Source organism: Netta rufina (assembly GCF_964035555.1).
Source record: "Netta rufina genome assembly, chromosome: 16".
NCBI lineage: Eukaryota > Metazoa > Chordata > Aves > Anseriformes > Anatidae > Netta > Netta rufina.
Genome location: NC_140140.1, coordinates 16,355,378 through 16,374,267, shown reverse-complemented (window position 1 = coordinate 16,374,267; position 18,890 = coordinate 16,355,378). Strand labels below are relative to the sequence as shown.

General features: G+C 52.0%; 1 protein-coding gene across 1 annotated transcript in view; it reads left to right on the top strand.

Annotated features, from left to right (window-relative positions):
* The first annotated feature begins 4,884 nt into the window (after positions 1-4,884).
* CTNNBL1 (catenin beta like 1) overlaps positions 4,885-18,890 on the top strand; it is a 46,445-nt gene continuing 32,439 nt past the window's right edge. The window contains exons 1-5 of the mRNA XM_084296950.1: positions 4,885-4,959; positions 10,882-11,070; positions 13,362-13,468; positions 14,842-14,983; positions 18,135-18,230. Of these exons, the coding sequence (XP_084153076.1) occupies positions 4,930-4,959; positions 10,882-11,070; positions 13,362-13,468; positions 14,842-14,983; positions 18,135-18,230 (564 nt within the window). The 5' untranslated portion in view covers positions 4,885-4,929. The remainder of the gene's footprint in view (positions 4,960-10,881; positions 11,071-13,361; positions 13,469-14,841; positions 14,984-18,134; positions 18,231-18,890) is intronic.

Sequence of the window (18,890 nt, the reverse complement as noted above, 5' to 3'; positions counted from 1 at the left end):
CCCTCGCCGGCTGCTCCAGCCCTGCTGCCCTGGTGCCAGCCCTGCCCTGGGCCCCGCAGCTTCTCAGCCCCTCTCTCCAGCTCGCCGCCTCCCGTGGGGGCCGTGGTGCCACGGTGCCGGCCCCAGCCACGTGGCCGGGCCCCTCCTGGCCGCTGCTGCCGGCGCCTGGCGAGGAGCCGCTGCCAGGCAGGTGATGCTGGAGCTGTCGGCGTGATGAAAAGCCTCCTGCAGCAATGCAGATAACATACAAGCACAGGTCAGGCGAGGCCCGTGTAGCCCATCCATCAGGCCCAGCAGCTACAGGCGCTCCCCGTGCCACCATCTGATGCATGTTATCTGGCACAAATGCGTTCCTTCCCCCAAGGTTAAACGGATGAGTGAGGTTCAGGCAATGACAGCTCTGCTTGCCCTGCAGAGGCGATAAACGAGCTGGAAGAACCAGAGGGAAAAAAAAAAAGGTTTGTGTGCTGTCAAATGCTCCTTTTGATGGTGCCAGCCCGGGCACTCTCCTGCAGGGTGCTGGCACGGGGCTGGTGGCAGCGCAGAGCCGTGCACAAGGATGGGGACCCACGATGGGGACCCACGATGGGGACCCACGATGGGGACCCACGATGGGGGCCCACTCCCAGCGATGAGGACCGTCACAGTGCAGCCGTGTCGCTGCCGTGTGATGGGCAGGTGAGCGTGTGGTTGTTTTGGCTGAGCCCCCTGCCCCGTGCAGGCAGCGCTGCGGGCACAGACGGGTGGGACACGGTGGGAACGTGATGAGGTGGAACCGCTGGGGAGGGAGCCCCAAGGTCTGCCAGCTGGGACCCCAGGAGAGCCAAGGGTGGGGTCTCTAAACACAGCCTGGTGCTGGGTTTCCCCCACCCTGCTCTTTTTGGCTGCTGGCAGTTTTGCAGCGAGCTGCTGGAGCCCCGCTGGGGGGTGGTGCTGGCCCCGTGCTGCCGGAGCCCCCATGCCCGGGGCATTTTTGCCAGCTGCAGCACAGCCTCCAAGGTGCGTGCGGGGGGCGCCTCCCGTGCGGCATCGCCCCGTCGGGTGCCACTGCCCTCGCTCAATGTCACACTTGGAGCCTGTCAACGTGAAAAAAGGTTTGCATCCGATAAGCGATCGGGCTGTCAGCTGCGGAGTGCTGCTCGCTTGTGATTTACTGCAGCGTCGCTAACGGAGCACAGATTTTTCTTAATCTAAATTGAAAACTACTCAAGTAGAAAAATAATTTCATTGCTTCATCTCGGAGGGGTGGGGGAAAGGCAGAAGTGTTGTGCCGGGGCTGGCTGGCCCGGGCCGGCTGCTCTGTGCTTGTGGCTCGGCTCCCGCGCCCTGCGCTCCAGTTTGGCCCTGTGCCGCGAGCCCCCAGCACCGGGAGGAGCAGCAGCTGCATGGGCTGCAGCAGTGAAGCCCCCTGTGAGCCCCCACCTCAGCCTGGGAACTGCTGGCACCCCCAGGCGAGGGGTTGCAGGGGTCGTGTCCCTGCCAATGGGGTGTGGGGGAGGCCCTGGGGTTGCCCCGTGGGGACACAGGAGGGGGCACGTCCCCGGCGTGGCATGGAGGTGGCGCGGAGAAAGTGTGACTGTCTGCACCCTGCTCCCTCCCAGCTCCTCATTAGGGGCTAACAGTCGTTAGCAGCGAGCGCGGGCAGGCAGCTGCACACACGCCCGACCAGGCTGCCACACATGGCCCCCGGTCCATTTTAATTTGCAGCACTAAATGCCAGGAGGGGCCGCGGGCAGGGCTGGGGCTCGGCTGCAGCACCTGGGCAGGGCTGGCCCTGGGCAGGAGTGAGATTTGGCCGCTGTGCTGCGGGGGGAGCCGGGAGGGGCTGGGGGCACAGCCAGGTGCATGCAGGCACTGCCTCGCCAGGAGATCGGCAATTTGGAGCATGAGCGAATTCTGGGAGCGTTTGCTGAGCTGGATAATAACGTGCCCAGTGAGCTGCATCCCAAGCACGCCGCCAAATTAAAGAATTTTTTTTCCCCTTTAATTTAAAAGTCACCGTTGGGAAATCTCCGTCGGCCTCGCCAGTGATTTCCCCCCAGGCTGGCTTTCTGGAGAAATCTTTAATTTTGATTGTCACACTTTCTGGAGTTTAACTCGGGGAAGCAGAGCCATAAATAAGGTGCCACTTCGGCGCCAGGCTCCAGCTGTGCCGGGACAGCGAGCGGCACCGGCGCAGGCAGCAGCCGCGGGCAGGGTGAGCAGCCCGGCCATGGTACCGGCAGCCCCAGCACCCCTCCCCGGTACCTCACCCCCGTCCCCCTGCCCGCTGGCCAGCCCCGCACACCCCAGCCTGATTTCACAGGTCGCTGCCCCTTAATTAGCTGGGCCCTGTCCCCCTCTCCCCACCGCCTGCAAAACCGCAGGTTGATGAATTTCTCATTAGCCTCAATTCCACAGCTGGCTTCTCCCACCTGCACCGGCACATCCACATCACCCTGCGGTGCTGCCGGGCCCGGGGCGCACTCTGCCCCGTGCCTGGCTGTGCTGTGCCATGCCACGTGCCCGCACCGTGCCACCGGGCTCTGAGGCCGGCACGCTGGGCACAGCGGGGTCTCTCCATTTGCTGCAGTGCGTGCGGTGGGGCCGTGGCTCTCTGTGAGAGCAGCCGGAGGCACAGCCGGATCCTACAGACCAGCTGTGGTGTGGGCACAGGGCAGCGAGTACGTGTGAAGGCTGCTTCACAGCCTGGCTCCGTGTGCTGCTACTCCCCGGGGCTGCCCGAGCCCCATCGTGGTGGGGCCAGCCCGAGGGGGCTGCGCGGAGCCCCCCACAGCCCCTCTCCTCTCTCTGTGTGGGTGAAACCTGCTGGCGGCCACAGACAGGGTTTTTCCTCTCCCGTAACGAGGCCTTGGAAAGGACTCGCACAGCTCTACGGGCAATTAAGAGAAAGGGAAAAAAACACAAGCACCTCCCTTTCGGCACAGAGCCCCGCGCGGTGGTGCTGGGGTGAGCTCCGGAAAGGTTACAGCCCATTTGCATTTTACCCTTCAGTAATTTCAACACTTACGGGTGCAATTAAGAGGCAAGTCTGGAGTTATGAAGCTATCAGTGCAGAGAGACCTGAATACTAACAAACTCCTGTACGCGCTCACCATCCCGGGCTGGCTGATTTATCAGTGATAAAGCTGCTATAGTGCCAGCAGATTTCCATCGGCCGCAGTAATGGGCCTTGACTACATTAAAGGCACATCTTTTAGCTTGTCGGAGAGCCCAGCCCTCCCGAAGCCGTCGGCGCGATGGGCTTAGTGCTCCTCAGGGGCCGCGGCAGCTCTGGCTGTGCCGGGCCCATGGGCACCAAATCGAGAAGTTTTGGTCCAGTTTTGACTTTTGGAGGAACGGCACCGGGATGGGACCGTTCCTCTCACTGAAATGAGAGGCTCCATCTCCTGCGGCAGCGCAGCCCAGGGCAGGGGGCAGCTTCACCGTGGTCCCCCCACAACCCCCTGCCTGGGGGACACGGCCCCTGCCAAAACCCGGGGCCTCCTCCTGGCTGTGCACAGCGGTGGGCTCGGAGCCCCGCGGCCTTCCCCTTTAAGCTTCATCCCCATTTAATTGGATACTTTTGAGCCCAGGCTCATGATTTCTGCAGCAATTTGGTGTGAGATTTCTTTCTTTCCCTCCATTATCCACTCTGATTAACTCAGCTGCACCTGTCAGCTTTTATTCTGCGGCGCGGGGAGCGCTTGCGAGGCCCTGTTAAAATGCATGAGTTTTATCACATTCACTCCTCCCTGGCCAGCGATGCTGAACCGGCAGCTGGGGGGGGGCTGCAGTGGGGCTGTGCTCAGGCCTGGACGAAGCCGATGCCGGGGGGCAAAAGTTCGAGGGCCGAGTCCCCACTCCCTACACCCGGCTGTGGTCCTGTAAGCGGAGCCGGGGGCAGCGGGACCCCCCCTCAGGACAGCGGCAGGCAGGGGCCCGGCCCCGCAGAGCCCCTGGCCCCACAGAGCCCCCGGCCCTGCCGCCACCACCCCGGGGTTGCTCAAGGGCTGCGGATTTTCTGCTTTGGAAATGCTAATTTAACATTCCAGTTATAACTTGTTCCCTTTTTCTCATTTTAATAAAACCGAAAGCATCCGGAAACACCGCTGCACCCACGAAAGAGCAAGATCTGACATAATTAAAAAGTGGCTTCAATCAGGCTGTTTTCCTAATGGTTTGTCACAGCAGCCCCCGCGCCCCCCCGCACTGCCAGCCCCCTGAGGCATCATTTACATTTCTTAATAACCCCTCATTAATATGCGCGGCGCGGGGAGGGCCCTAACGGCTGAGCGCACAGCACTAATTCAATTTCGGCGGGCCGCGGTGTGTTTAGTTAATCACCGGGGGACCGGGGGCACTCGGCACATTGATTTATTCGGAATTAGGGCTCGAGGCGCCTGGGCTGGGAGCGGGGCGAGGCGCAGAGCTGAGGGGGGGCTGCTTCACTGAGGGGTCGGGGCTCTGGGGGGGTGTCCCGCGGGACCAGGCGCCCTGACACGGCTCCGGGGCTGTGGTACCGGGCAGCACCGAGCCCCCGCGCCCTGCCCTAAGCCCTGCGGGCACGGGGCAGCCGCACCGAGACCGCGGGGACACGGAGAGGGGCCTGGGGGGGGGGCACAGCACCGGGACCCTGCCCGTGCTAGGGGCGGGGGGCGCCGCTTTGCGACAGTGTGGCTCTGTTTTGCGACAGTGTGGCGCCGCTTTCCGGCAGTGAGACACCGTCCTCGCTTTCCGGCAGTGTGGCACCACGTTCGCTTTGCGGCAGTGTGGCACCGCTTTGCGGCAGTGTGGCGCCGCTTTGCGGCAGCGCCATTCCCGCCTCGCTTTCCGGCGGAGCGGCGCCCCGGCAGCGCGCCTGCGCCGCTCGCTTTCCGGCGCGGTGTCGCGCGGCCCCGGGGCTTGGCGACAGTCGGGAGGCGGCGGCGGCGGGGCCCGGCCGGAGCCATGGACGTGGGGGAGCTGCTCAGCTACCAGGTACCGGCACCGGGCACCGGGAACCGGCACCGGGCTGCGGGGGGCTCCTGTGGCTGCAGCTCCCTCCGCAGGGGCAGGCTCCGGCCTGTGCGCGGTGCCCAGCGACGGGGCCGCGCTGAGGCGGGGGAGGCGCGGGCAGGGCCTCAGGAGGGGGCTCCGCACCGAGGGGCGGGCGCGAGCTGCGGCGGGCCCCGAGCCCGGCCCCGAGCCCGGCGGAGCTCCAGGAGCCGTTGGGCTGCGCTCCCGGCCGTGGGTCTGGGTTTGGGGTAGGGCTGCGCGGGGCCGGGGTTGGGGTCCCTGGGGGCCCTCCCAGCTCGGGGGATTCCGTGCTCCTGTGATCCTCTGACCGCTCCCGGCTGTGCCAGCCCCGGGACGGCGCCGTCCTGCTGCCCCTCACACCGGGCCTGGCTGCGTGGCACTGACGGCACAGCTCGGCCCTGCTGCCCGCAGCTCGGCTCTGCCTTCGCAGCTCTCCACAAGCGATTTTCCTGTTGGCTTTTCATTATGATACGAGCATGATGGCTTTTCACGTTCCTTTACCTGAGGTGAAGAACACTAAAGAGTTATTGTTAATGGTGCTGTCGTGTACTTGCTTTGCAGCACAATTTATACCTCAGCCCTGTAAAGGTAAATCTCTGTTGAACTTCTGTTGTTGGTGTTTTAATTTGCAGTCAGGTTCCAGGTTGGGTTTCTGCTTGTTTTTCTCTTGTTCTGCAAATGCGAAGCCTGCAGGATTGCCTTTGCTGAGAGGGAAGGCACACCGTCAGGCTTCGGTCATGCTGGTTTCTGTGCAGCCCTCTGCCAGGGGAGCTGCTCGTGGCACCACGGGGCTGTGCCCTGCGGAAGCTGCAGGTAGAGATCCGCTGCCAGGTACTGCAGCGCTGACTCTTCTTGCTGCTGAGCTTGTTCTGGAGCTGTGGGGCAAAACATTGTGTGGGTTTCAGCTGAGTATTGAAGATGCTGTCCTGGCTGTGTGCGCTCCCACCTGACAGCAAACAGAGATGGTTTCACATCAGCAGAAGGGCAAATGTTGCAGGTTAAATGTTGGACATCAGGCGCCGCAGGGTTCAGGCTTCCAGAGTCAGGCAGAACGGTGAAAGGGAGGGAGAGACAGGAGGCAGGTGAATCTGTCTGTCAGGATCTCTGATCCTGCGAGAATGCGACCCCTTTCTGTGGAGCTGAAAGGTAGAAGCAGGAGGTGGACACCGCAGGTTTCACCAGCGCCCGCATAGTGAGGGGCTCACGAACCAGCTCCCGACTGCTCCAGTTTTGTCTGTTCTAAGGTTAGCCACAGCCGAGCTCTGGTTCTCTCCCCTCAGCTGGAGACGTGTGAGGGTTCGGGACGTCTGCATCCGTCCTCGCTGCAGGGAGGCAGCGGCCGGCAGAGGGGCTGGGTGCTGGGTGCTGCCTGATTTTAGTCTCTTGCTGCAAATGAGTTGGCCTTCTTGGCTTCCCTCAGCAAAAAGCAACCCAAACCCTTCCTTTATCTTGTATTGCTTCAAGTCTGTGTCCTCTGAATGCCGAATTTGTGCTCTTGCCTGGTCAAAAAGCTGTTCTGCCCCGGTGCCAACCCCGGGAGACCTCGGGCACCGTGCCGTGGGCTGGCACCAAGCGGCTGTCGGAGCGGGGAAGGAGCCTCCTGTGGTGAGGAGCTACAGAGCAGCAGGGTCCTGCAGCTGGCAGCTTGTGCAAAGCTCAGGAACCCATAAACTTTATGTGGAGCTGCAAAACACTCGCAGATGGCCTAAACTGCTGGTTAAATCCTGCTGCTGCTCTGCACAGAGAGACCGTGCCCAGATCCCTGGGCCTGGTTTCCGATGCCAGCGGGTGGCTCGGGACAAAGCCAGCTTGGGCTGCTTTCAGACCTCTCCTTCAGTTCTCTGGGGAGGGAGTAAAGGGAACGATTTCAGCTCTCCTTGCAGTTATGTACGGCTTTGGTTCTGATTTTTGTGTGGTAGCTCTGATGTGGGATGGGGAGAGGAAGCTTCAGGCTTTGCTCTCCTGCCTTTTCCCAAGCCATGGGCTTCTGACAGTGGCAGGCTGCCTCGAGGAGCTGTGCCCACAGCCTGGGGGGAGGAAAGGGATTAGTTCTCCTCCAGGAATAACCTGTACCATGCGGGTGCAGCCTGCGCAGGGCTCTCGTTGCCATTGCCCTCGGTGGTGTGATGGGGTGTGGAGGAGCACCCAGAGGCCCCCGGCTGTTCCTCCAGCCGCTCTTGCAGCTGGCAGTGGGCCGGGCAGGGTGCCGTGCTCCAGGAGCAGAGACCAGAAGACTTGGTGGGAGCTGGATTTGTCACAAGTGCTGCAAACAAAATCAAGAAGTCAGTGAGTATCCCTCTGGAGATTTGGGACTTGCTTTCGGGTCCCTGACCTGGCAGCTAGCGGGCGGTTTTCTGCAGCGGCTCCGTTGGGCAGCTTGCAGCTGGCTGAGACACGGCCTCGGGAGGAGCTGCATCACTGGAGATTGATTTCAGATTTCATTAGCAAATAATTTCAGAGCTCCGCAGTAACGAGGTTACTTACAAAACAGATGTCCCAGTAACGTGAGGCTCCTTTTGTGAGACTTCTCTGAAGCCTCCTGATGATGAAGGCTGGGTCTGAACGATGCTTCCACCTTCCCAAGGGCGTTTCGTCTTGGTGCTGCTGCGTTATTGCTGCTGTGGGGAAGACGAGGCAGGGCCCTGAATCGGTTTAGGGCACGATTCTTGTCCCCTGCTCAGCCCGCCAGGGGAGCACTCACATTCCTGCTGCTTGAGCCCCGTACCGGTGGGGATGAGGGCTCTGCCACCCGGGGCTCCCAACCCCGGGCTGTGACAAAGGGTTGGGACACCTCGCTTAATCCCCAGAGCAACTGCAGCTGGGGGACAGCGGAGGGACAGATTCCTTCTTTACCAATCAACAGATTTTAATTTATTGCATTTTATTAAAATTAGCTGTTGTTTTTTTAAACCCTTTCCTATTTTGTGTGTGTGTGTGGTGGGAGCAGTGTCAGATTTAACTGGAAATGTCTCCTGAAGAAATTTCTGTGGATGGGCTGCATTCAATAAGAACAAAATTAAGCTTAACTAATAATGCAATTTAAAAATGCTTTCCTTGTGCGCTTCGTAATGAATTCCAGCTTCTTGCCAAATGCACCTCAGCACAGCGCAGTAACACAAGCCCACCTTTTATTTATTAAACAATTAACTTGCCCTGCTCTGCCAGAAAGCTAACGCTGAAGTAGATGTGTGCGAAGCTATGAAATTATTTAAACAAATGTGTTCAGACACCAGGAATGGGACTGCTTAACAACGCGCACCCGTCGGAGCCCGGCTATGGATGGGCTTAATGGCTGTGGTCGCTGACGGTCCTGCGGGGTACGAATGCAAGGAACAGAAGTGTGATGCAGGTCCTAAATCAGCGGCGGGTGGCTGAGCTCTCCTGTGACGGGAGCAGGACCACCGGTGTCGCACTGAGCCGTGATTTCTTGGTTTTACCAGTGCGGGGTGGAAGCTGCAATATTCCCAGCAAGGTTTAGCAAAGCATCAATAACAAAAGGAAAAACCTTAATGCCTGCTTAATAAGGCTTGCCTGGGAATTCAATTACTGCCTCTTGCCAATCCGTCGGCAGCGCTAATGGCTGCGTGCTGGGCGCTGCCATAACGCATCCTAACGACTGCTGGGGCGTGTTACACAAGATCCCTCTGCCCAGCAACACATAAATACAAAAAAGGATAAAATAATTGAGACGGAGACAGGACATAACTGCTGCTGCTGTGGGCTTGTGTACTGAGAGGAAATGGGCTTGGTTTCATGATGGAGTTTTAATTTAGGTTTTGTTCTGGTGATAGAGTCCCTGGCCATGCTACATTGCTTTGTGTCTGACAAACCACCGGCTCCTGTGGGCCTTCATTGCAGTCAGTCTTATCTTATCTGTGTTCTTTTTGATTCTTTTTTAATGCTTAGAAATGAGAGCAAGGAATGATTTTCTGAGACTTTAAATGAGGAACATCCAAGGCAAATGTTGCAAAGTTTCTTCCTGTAAATGCCAGGACTTAGGTCGCTAATTTCTGTGTGTGGCTGTAATGTGAATCTGTCAGAGCAAGTTCAGAATGAATTGGGCGCTACTGAGCAGGAAGCAGAAGGACAGAAACCTGTGTGCTGCTGAGGGCACGGAGTAAGGAATATCTATTTACTGAAGATTTTTCCTTAGATGATGTCATTTAGAAGCATCTCTTTCTTCTTTTCTTTCCTTTAATGGGGTTGCTAATTGCTTGGGAATGGTTTAAAGTATTGGGTTTTGGCAGTGATGTATTTGTTTCGAAATTGATCTACGTGAAATTATATTTTAATGTGCCCAGAAGATAAGTAACGGGAATCTGCTTAAGGAAAAAAAAAACCCACACTCCAAGCAAATAACTTTTTCATTTTGAAGGATCTCCAGGCGTGCTGCTGCTTCACAGCTATTGAATTATGAGCTCGGGAACTGCTTTAAGAGTGCACGGGAGCGCTGCAGGAGAGCTTAAGTCAGGAGCGTCTCGTCTGTGATGGAAACAGCAGAGCAGCTGCAGGGAGAAAGCGGATAACCAGCGGGTTTGAGGAGGTCTGGCTGGGAGCAGGCACCTGGCTCTGGCTGTACGCTGCCCCCGAGCTTCTGTGAGCCCGGCTTTGGGGAGCGCTGGTTCGGCACCTTGCCCAGAGGTGACAGCAGGGATACCCCCAGAACAGGCCCTGCTCTGGCTGGCTGGCTCGCCTGCTCCCTCTGCGCTTTGTTCTTAGGTTCTCCTGGATTCTTCCTGACTTCGGGTCAGTCTCAGTGGAAAGCAGACCCTGTGGTCATCAAACATGGTGTGACTCGTGTGATTTTAGGCAATGGGGCCCCCAAAGTGGAGGAGCTGGCTCGTGGTGCCAGACAATGCATGCTGAAATGGGCTGGGCAAGTGTTAGAGCTAATAAAACGGGAAATCATCTTCCAGGCAACTCGAGCGGCTGATAGGAAGCTCGAATGTTTTGACTTTCTGTTTTCCGTGTTTAACACAAACTTGTTAAACAATAATGAATTAAGCTCTCCTTTCCTGTAGCTACAGAGCATAGAATGCTGCTATTCCTGCCTGGTTGTCCTTCAAAAAAATGTGAGCAAGACCAAATTTAATCGTTTCGTTGATTTTTGAAGAGAGTTTTTCCTGCTATTTCAAATGCTTTCATCCCCTTTTGGCTGAATTAAAACATGGGACTAGAGTTAATGGACTTTTTCTTGTCCCTGGCGAATTATGTTTAATTTTGTCTATTAAGTGGAAATTACAGGATAAAATAATAGGTTGTTCCAAGCAAATCGCTGCTTTATCTGGTGCCAAACCCCTGCAGAACTGCAGCAGCAACAACACTCCTGACTCGCATGCGTTACAGCGGGCTTTGATTCTGCATTCACTGTTGGCAACCCTTAGACACGGGGATGGGGGAAGCCAAGGGGAATTAGGAGGTGTGCGTGAGTTCAGCATAAGCTCATGTACTATCGGGGAGAAAAATCCTCTTTCACTGCCGTATGCCTGAGCATGTTGGTCTTGTCTGTAAAACATGAGATTGTCTCAGCTGATTGATTGCGGACCCTTAGGGCTGTCCCTGTGCCACCACTGAGCAGTTCAGTCTGACCACCTCTTGTCTGTGGAGTACTGACCTGTTCCATGCCGTCACCTTCCCACGAGTCGTGTCCATAGAGCAAACACGGGAGGATGTTGACATAGCTGCTGGCAGAGATTCACCTCATCGTGTGCCGTTACACCTCGCTAAATTAATTTCCTCTCCACTTTTCAGAGTTAAGCATTGTGTAAGCAAATGTTTTAAATAACGTGTTAGAATTTCCTCAGTGTTCTGGTAGTATTGCTGTTCTGGTTTGTCAGGGTCGCAGGAGGCTTGTGTTCATTCACCTCGTTTCTCTGCCTTCAGCCTAACCGAGGGACAAAAAGGCCCCGCGATGAGGAGGAGGAAGAAATCAAAGCACGTCGGAAACAAGCTAGCGCACGAGAGCACGGCCGTCACAGGGAGGAGGAGTCCGTGGCGCTGGAAGAAACGGATGATGAGAAGAAGAAGCTTCTTCAGATAATCGAGAGGGATGGGGAAGAGGAAGAGGAGGAGGTAAAGCGCTAGAGTCCTAGGGGAAATAGGCAGAAGCTAGATCCCTTCGCCGTGACCTCCGCTTCATACCATGGCGCATGCCTTGTGTAACTGAAGGAGGTGGTTTTGCTTTCACAGATAGCCTCTGAAGGTCTAAAGAAGGTGACTGGGGGGGATAATAATAATAATAATAAAAAAAAGCTTTCAATTCTTTTCTGTTTTAGGTTAGGAATACACAATTAACCTTTTAAATTATATATTTAGGAAATAGTTTCTAGATTCTAAATAGTTTTCTAACTCCGTTATTCTTTATCAGTACCCCCAGCCACATAGCTTCTCTCCCTCTCCCCTTCCATCCAGCTATGCTGCAGCAGCAAATAAACGTTCTCCTACACGAGAAAGGTCTTGGGTCAGAGGAGGGGGTAGCAGCTGCCAAGGGTAAATGATTTCAAGCCTTGGAGACAGAAATCCAATGCAGCACTGGCCTTTCTGCCAAGGGCCAGGGAAAAGATCACTTTATAAATGTGACACATGGATTGGTATAAATCTAGGAGATATTTGTTTCCTGCTGCCTGTGTCCTGTTTGATTTAAAAATAAAAAAGCATACTCACCACTGCAGAATCATGTAGCTCTGTAAAATATCCCTGTCCTTTGCGTACAGCATTGCTAGCGTTCATCTCTGAAAATCTCCCTTGTTTGTTTTTGTTATGGTGAGCTATTGCCGTTACAGTTGCTGCTGCTACTTGAGAAAGATAACGCAGGATTTCTGTAGCGTTTGAGCTGCAGGGTGAACGGATGCAGCCAAGAGTCCTGCTGCCTGGCTAGAGTCTTCTGGTTTCCTGCCGTGTGCAAGTCTTTGTCAAGTGAAGTTCTCCCATCCAGGCATCTGAAGGGCTGGGGTCCGAGGTTTCTTTGGAACCCAAATCTCTTGCTTATTATCTTGGAACACCGTTAATCCATGTGCCATCAGAATATTCTTTTTCAGTAAAATCGATGGAAGGAGCCTAATCTGTAGGACACTGTCACATGGAATGCATAAAAAGCAGATCCTAATGGAGATGTTACAGTGATATATATTAAAAAAAAGAGTCAAATAAAATAGAGAGAAGCAATGTCAGCGTCTGCAACAGTCCCTTGGTGGATTGAAATTCCCCTGAAGGAGGAATATGGGTTGGGTGCTGTAGCACTGATTACTTGAACGGGATGGGGAGGTGAGCTGTGAAGTGCTGAGGCAGGCTGAATGTGAGGAAGTAGGAAATCCCAATAATAATTGAAGTCTTTAATGATCATTGCATGGACTGCTGTTATTATTGGAATGCAGTTTGCTAAAGAAGTTGGTACTTTGTTGATCTGAGAGAAGATTGCTGCTTTGAGTCACTGCGTAAAGAGTCCTTAATACCAGGAACAACTCGACTTAACAGCGAGCAGGGCACGCAGCTTGGCATAAGGTGTGAATAGGCCTGGTTTGTTTTCTGTTTTGAGAAATTCTCTGTGGTAGTGGTTATAAAATAGTTGAAAAGAGAAGAAGGAAGAGCTTACACAAGAAAATCTAGGATAGCAATATTTAATTAGAAGTAGGACATTAAAAGCAGGAAAGGAAGTAACAGGGAGGTAGCTAAGGGTGTGCTACTAACGTACAGTAAATGTATAATGCCAGCTGAGAAATGCTTTGGAAGACTTTCCAAAATAAAAAGAAAGTACTAGAGTAAAATATTGATTTTTTTTTTTCTTTAGAAAAAGACTTTAAAATAGAAGTGAAAGCTTATCCGAGTGAGAAAAATACAAAAGATCATAAATTACAGACAGTTAAATGTAGACCTACAAAAAGAAAAGGCACAATGGACTTCTGAAAGGAAACTACCTGTGGGCTTAAGCTGTTAATGGAAATTTACTGTAATATGTCAGAAGCAGAAAGCTTCACGAGGCACTGGTGGCGCCGCGTAAGGTCACAGCAAAACACTGTTTTTGTTCACTGATACTTGGGTTCAGAACATATCGGGAAGCTCTTCTGGCAAAAAAGCCTCCTGGTAAACCTCTGGTTTATTAAACCCCAATTTACAAGGGTTTGCTCTGCAGAGCTTCCTTAGGTCAAAGCTGCAGCGAGTCGATAAATGAATAGCGATGGTGTGAGTTCTGCCAGCTTTCTGCAGCGAGGTGGCCAGCGCTTGGGGTTTGTTGCTCACCGCACCCAAAGCGTCGGGGCCTGACTGCGGTCCCACCGCAGCTGCTGCGCTCCCGTTTGCTGCACGCCAGGGAATTGTTCCTTCCATCCAAGTGTTAAGCTCTGGTTTCTGCCTTTCAATTTTGTTAGGAGGAACCTTTGGATGAGAGTTCAGTGAAAAAGATGATTCTCACCTTTGAGAAGCGATCTTACAAAAACCAGGAGCTGCGGATCAAGTTTCCGGACAATCCAGAGAAGTAAGATCATGCTTGGCCCCTTTGTGTTACCATTTGTTGCCTTTGCTTTTACGTTTCAGCCCTAAATCAATTTCTTGAAAATACAGATGTTTTCAGTTCCATAAAACTTACATAATAGCTGTTATTGCCATGTTGTTCTTATCAATTATATTTGAAACTAACTTTATTAATTAATAATGACATTATCGAGACTTCTGGTAGAGACAGGTATATGGTTTAAAAAAAATCACTTGCAGTTGTGGCATAAAGAAAATAAATAGCAATAAAGGGAGAAGATTTAGTTTATTAAACTCTTACTGTTAATATGAAAGACTGTGAAATTTCGGTCTTCAAATTGTAGGTTATGCTGGTTTTGTTTTGGGAGTACAAATGTTAAATAAGGTTTTGTGATTTTTTTTTTCCTTTTAGGTATCTAAATAAGTTGCTTTGTTTTCAAAAGTGTAAGCTGACGCCAGTCTTATTAGCAGTTGGCATCAGAGAATCATCGGCCGTGCTCCAAGTCTCTCCTTTTTCAGGGGGGTTTCTCCTTCACGCTGCTTTGAGCAGTGCTGCTTTTTCTCGCTGGCAGGCAGGCGGTAGATACCGGGGGCTGGGCTGAAAGCTTGATCCCGGGGCTGTGAGTTCTGCTTCCCAAATTAAGCAGGGTGTCACGTCATCATTTTGTGTGCTGATTTGGCTGGGAAGGCGCGGTGCTTCTGTATGCAGGCAGCGCTCCGTGTGCGGAGGGGACTGCTTTGTACTGACGGAGCTCTCCGATGCCGTGGGCCAGATGGCTGGGTGGGCTCTGAAAGCCAGAGGCTCTTCAGGATGCTCCTTGCCACACCTGCACTGCCAGCGAGCCTCTTCTTCTGTTATTCATGCTAAATGAATTTCTGCCTACACTTGAATGCCAGTATTTTTTTGTCCAGTGTAGTGTTCTTTCCTTTGTCTAAATTCTTTCTATGGTCTTCGCTTCAGACTAAGACAATGCACGTGTCAGTATGGAGTAGGTAGGGGAGGTGCATCGCTGGAGTATTTATGTCATATGCAAGGTTTTCTTCGTGTGTAGTTATAATCTCTATGGTTCTGTAACTGATTTATAGAATTGGAACAGATCTACTCTTTTTACTATGTAAACGATATAGTAGGAAGGTTTATCCTGCTACCTGAGTAAACTAAAGGGGCAGATGTAGGACAGGGTGGGGCACAAACTGCTTGTAGGAAGTCTGGATTCAGTCATTTGATGCGATGATGGAGCATCAGATGCTGGGGCCATGTGCAGCTGGGGTGACTCAGTCTTACCTGGGGCCTTGGGGAAGGCGTTGTTCTCTGTGGTGAAGGGCTGTGTCTGCTGACCACAATTCATGTGCTTTTTATTTTTTGTCTTGCCTCAGGTTCATGGAATCGGAATTGGATCTAAATGACATCATTCAGGAAATGCATGTGATCGCGACGATGCCGGACCTGTACCACCTGCTGGTGGAGCTGAATGCTGTGCAGTCTCTTCTCGGGCTGCTTGGACACGACAACACAGATATCCTTCAGTGGTTACAGCAGCTCTCTCATGAGAGGCTTTCAGGAGACTTTTCTGTCATCTCATATCCTGCTTTCACAGACTACACGTTTTTCTCTTTTTTTTCCCCCGCTGCACTGAGTTTGTACCTTTTTTTAAGTGAAAAGCGCTGTTAGTTTTAAAAATCCTTGTGCTTGGCTATTTTAACTTGTATTTAGCTTAACCTTGATGTGGTAGCATATTGTCCATGCAAAACAGCAAATGCCACGGCTTTCTTTATCTGTGATCTGTAATGAAAATCACTCTCAAGTAAATGGTTGTTAACAATTTACTCTTGTACATGGGAAATGCCTGTGATGCGTGACCAGTTCCGTGGGCACCAGAGTTTCATTTCTCTTATTTTTTTTCTGGACACCGCAGGCTTTTTGTGAACTATGTGCACGGTTTTAACAGGGTATGTTTGAATTTCTCATTCACAAGGAAGTGATTTTTGCCTGCGCTAGCTGGACAGATTTGTATCTGGAGTGCACAGGAATACAACTTCGTCCTTTTTTTATGAGAAGTTGTGTCCTAGAGTCACAGCTGGAGGTGAGGACTTGTCTGTTTTTCCACCAAACTTTTTTTTAAACTTGGTTTGCAACTTGTCTGTCTGTTAGGTTAGGGCCTGTGGATTGCAGTTTTGGGAGAAAACTGAGTTCTTATAAAGCTGCTGAAGTGTTTTCAGATCTGTAGGAAGCAGGACACAGGCTGTAGTAATGCCTCTTCCCTGTGCTGCTGCCTGTACAGAGAAGAGAAACACTTAAATTGAAGCATCTAGATGTGTAATGAAATTGGTACAGCTCAAGTTTTCTAATGACTTTGTTAAAACAAATTGAAAAAGATTCTTCAGGAGAGCTCTAAGCAAATGGCTCTTCAGACGTGATTTAAATGTAGTGTCTAGAGGAACTAATGCAAAGAGAAAAACAGTGTCCAAGGGAGAGTAGAAATAACCTGCTGAATCAGAGATTGAGCTAGTTTCACACAAAGCGTGTGAATGGAAGGTGGTCACTGACAAGATTTAATTAAAGACAGGAAAGCTTGAAACAAAGTTGTTTTTCTGTCTCCTAAATTACGTAGGACAGCTGGTGTGCTCATGGGAAGCCTCCACAGAAGCTCCCTAGATGGGAGTGCCCTCTGAGGTGTGGGTACATCTGTTGGAAACATGGTAGAATCGTGGAGTAATGTAAACTGGAAGGGGCAATAGGAGGTTTCTGGCCCAATCCTCTTTTAGCAGGACCAACTTTTAAGCTAGATCAGGTTCTCGTTAAGTTGAATTTTAATTCTCTCTAAAGATGGAGATTCCACTGCATCTCTGGATATGCTTCTTCAGAAGACTTTGAAAATCTAGCTTGAATTTCTTTTGCTATAACTTTGATTTTTTTGCTGCTCACCATCAGAAAAATCTGGCTCAGTCTTCCGTGTAGCACCTAACAGGAAGCAGTAGCCTTTATGATTCAGTTAGATCCTACCTTATCTCTGACATGGGTTGAACAAGCCCCATTCCCTCAGTTGCCTTGTGTGTCATCTGCTAATCCCCTGACCGTTGTAGGGGGTCCTGTGCTCTGATGAGCCCAGTACTGTACTGGGGACGCCCACAGCTGAACAAAACATTCAGGATGTTGCTCCATGAGTGCCAAGCAGCAGGTAAGAGAAGGTCCTTCTCTTGGCCTGCTGATTTTGTTCATGAGGATGCAGTGCAGCCTGCAATTAGCCGTTGCTGCTGCAGTGGCGTGCTGCTGCTGACTCATCTTCTCCAGAACTTCCAGATTCTTTTCTGCAGAGCTGTCACCTCCATGGACAGCCCCAGCGCATGGCTTTGCTCCATCCCAGAGTCAGGGCTTGGATTTGTCCTACTTCACGAGGTTCCTACTGGCCTGTTCCTCCAGCTTTTGGTGCTTAATAATTGATTCCTTGCAGCATAAAAGCAAGGCAGGTTATTTTCTCTTAACCTGCTTATTGAGTTGTGCTCCACACTGCCTTCCAAGCTTGTGCCCTGGCTCCCCTGACAATGTTTTTATACAAGCACGAGTGGCTGCCTGCCCAGTACGGCGTTGACACCCTTCTGGTTGAGTTCCTGATGGCATTAGCAACTGTAACTGACATCTACCTGTCCTGAAAATGTACAGATAGCTTTGGCTTGGTTAAGGATTGCTGTAAAGTGTGATGAAAGCAGCAGTCATACTAATAAACACCGTCAGCAGAGCTGTACATAGGTTAACTTGGGACTGGAACAGGCAGCTCTCTGACAGTCTTTCCTGAGACTAGATAAGTTGCAGCTATCACCCTGCTAAGGACAGATGTATACAAATCCTTCTACTGCTCCGTGTGTGCCTGAGCAAACGCACAAATAGGAGAGCTGGGAGGCTGGTTTGTTAGCCTGTGAATTTTAAAGAGATTCATCACAAAGTTGTTATATAGGACATGCAGGAAGCTGCATACCCTGTTCTGCCCCGGTGGGAATTGGGCAAGATTGATCAGAGTGTCTGAGAGAATAGGGAAGTGGCTCTAATGAGGTGGAATACGTCTCGTTGTACCGGAGAGCTGTGTAGCAGTCAGGGGAACCGTGTGTTATGCAGCCCAGTGTTAATGAGTGAAAATTGGGCTGGCAGAAACGATGCTGCTCCTGTGAGGGACGTGGTTAGAGGAGCACGCTGCCTTAATTGGGCCAGGCAGGAGGGGGTTATTGCTGCTGCTCCACGCGGTGGCCTTGGCCTTGTTAGGGGTGTGCTGTCAGGTTAGCAGGGGGATCACTGAGAGAATAACACCCAAATCAGATTATTATAATGCATTTCTCTTTTGTTATGTTCGATCCTGACAATGAAAGATGATGCCTAGTTATGCCAACTATAGAAGTTTTGATTTAAAAATTAAAAGTGTCATCAAGCAACAGTGAAATTGCCCAGCACAGGACGCACACGGTGATGATTGTTTCTATCGTCCCTAGCTGTCAGGATCCCCTGAATCTGGTGTTCATGAAGACTGCTGAAGTAGTCTCTGTACCCTTGGGTCCAGTGTTCCTGTGCCCTAACGAGCTGCCAGTTCTGGGTTCTGTCAGGAGCTCACTAGCCTAGGAGCAAAGCTCTTTTGTCACTGCGTGTCTGCTGCCGTCCTGGTTGTCCTTAACATCCAGCACATGTTTCCATAGCTGTGGTAGACTTGCTTCAGGAACTGACCGATATAGATACTCTCCATGAGAGTGAAGAAGGAGCTGAAGTCCTCATCGATGCTCTGGTGAGTAGAAAGCTCCACGTGATTTTACTGGCTGAACAGCTGCCGTATACAGCACAGCACTGGATGCTCCGAGCTCCCCCATTTTCTGCAGCTGTGCTTATTTATGTTGCCAACACCATGATGCAGTTAGCTGCTTCTGCTGTATGCTCGTTGTAGCTGAAGTGCTGTACTGAGGCCCACAGCAGGCCTTTGGAACAGAATGCCAGAGTGTAAGGAGCAGGCTGTTGTGTGCTGTTAGACCTCTTCGTTTGGGGAAGGCACACGCTCTTACTTCAAAACTTGTGTAGGCTGGGAGATTTTTTCATGCAGGAGGAAGAATGGAGTGACTTGGGCAGCCTTTTATTGAAATGTTTGTGACTTGGACAGCCTCTTACTGAAATCTGGGGCTTGATCTGTGTTTTTCTTCCTTCTTGTGGGAAGGGTGATCTCTGTTTACCTGGGAATTTATGACTTCAGATTGTTATATGAAGGACAGCAGGGCCATTGTGACCTTTCAGTCTGACCTCTTGCTTAGACCGGTGTACTACGACCCAGTAACTCCTGTTTCAAGCCTGATGATTTGTTTTTGAAACGTGGAATGTCCCTATAGTGAGGTTATGCTTTTTTTTTTGCAAGCTTGGAAATTTTCATGTAATAGAGCTAATGCATTTTAAGGGTGGT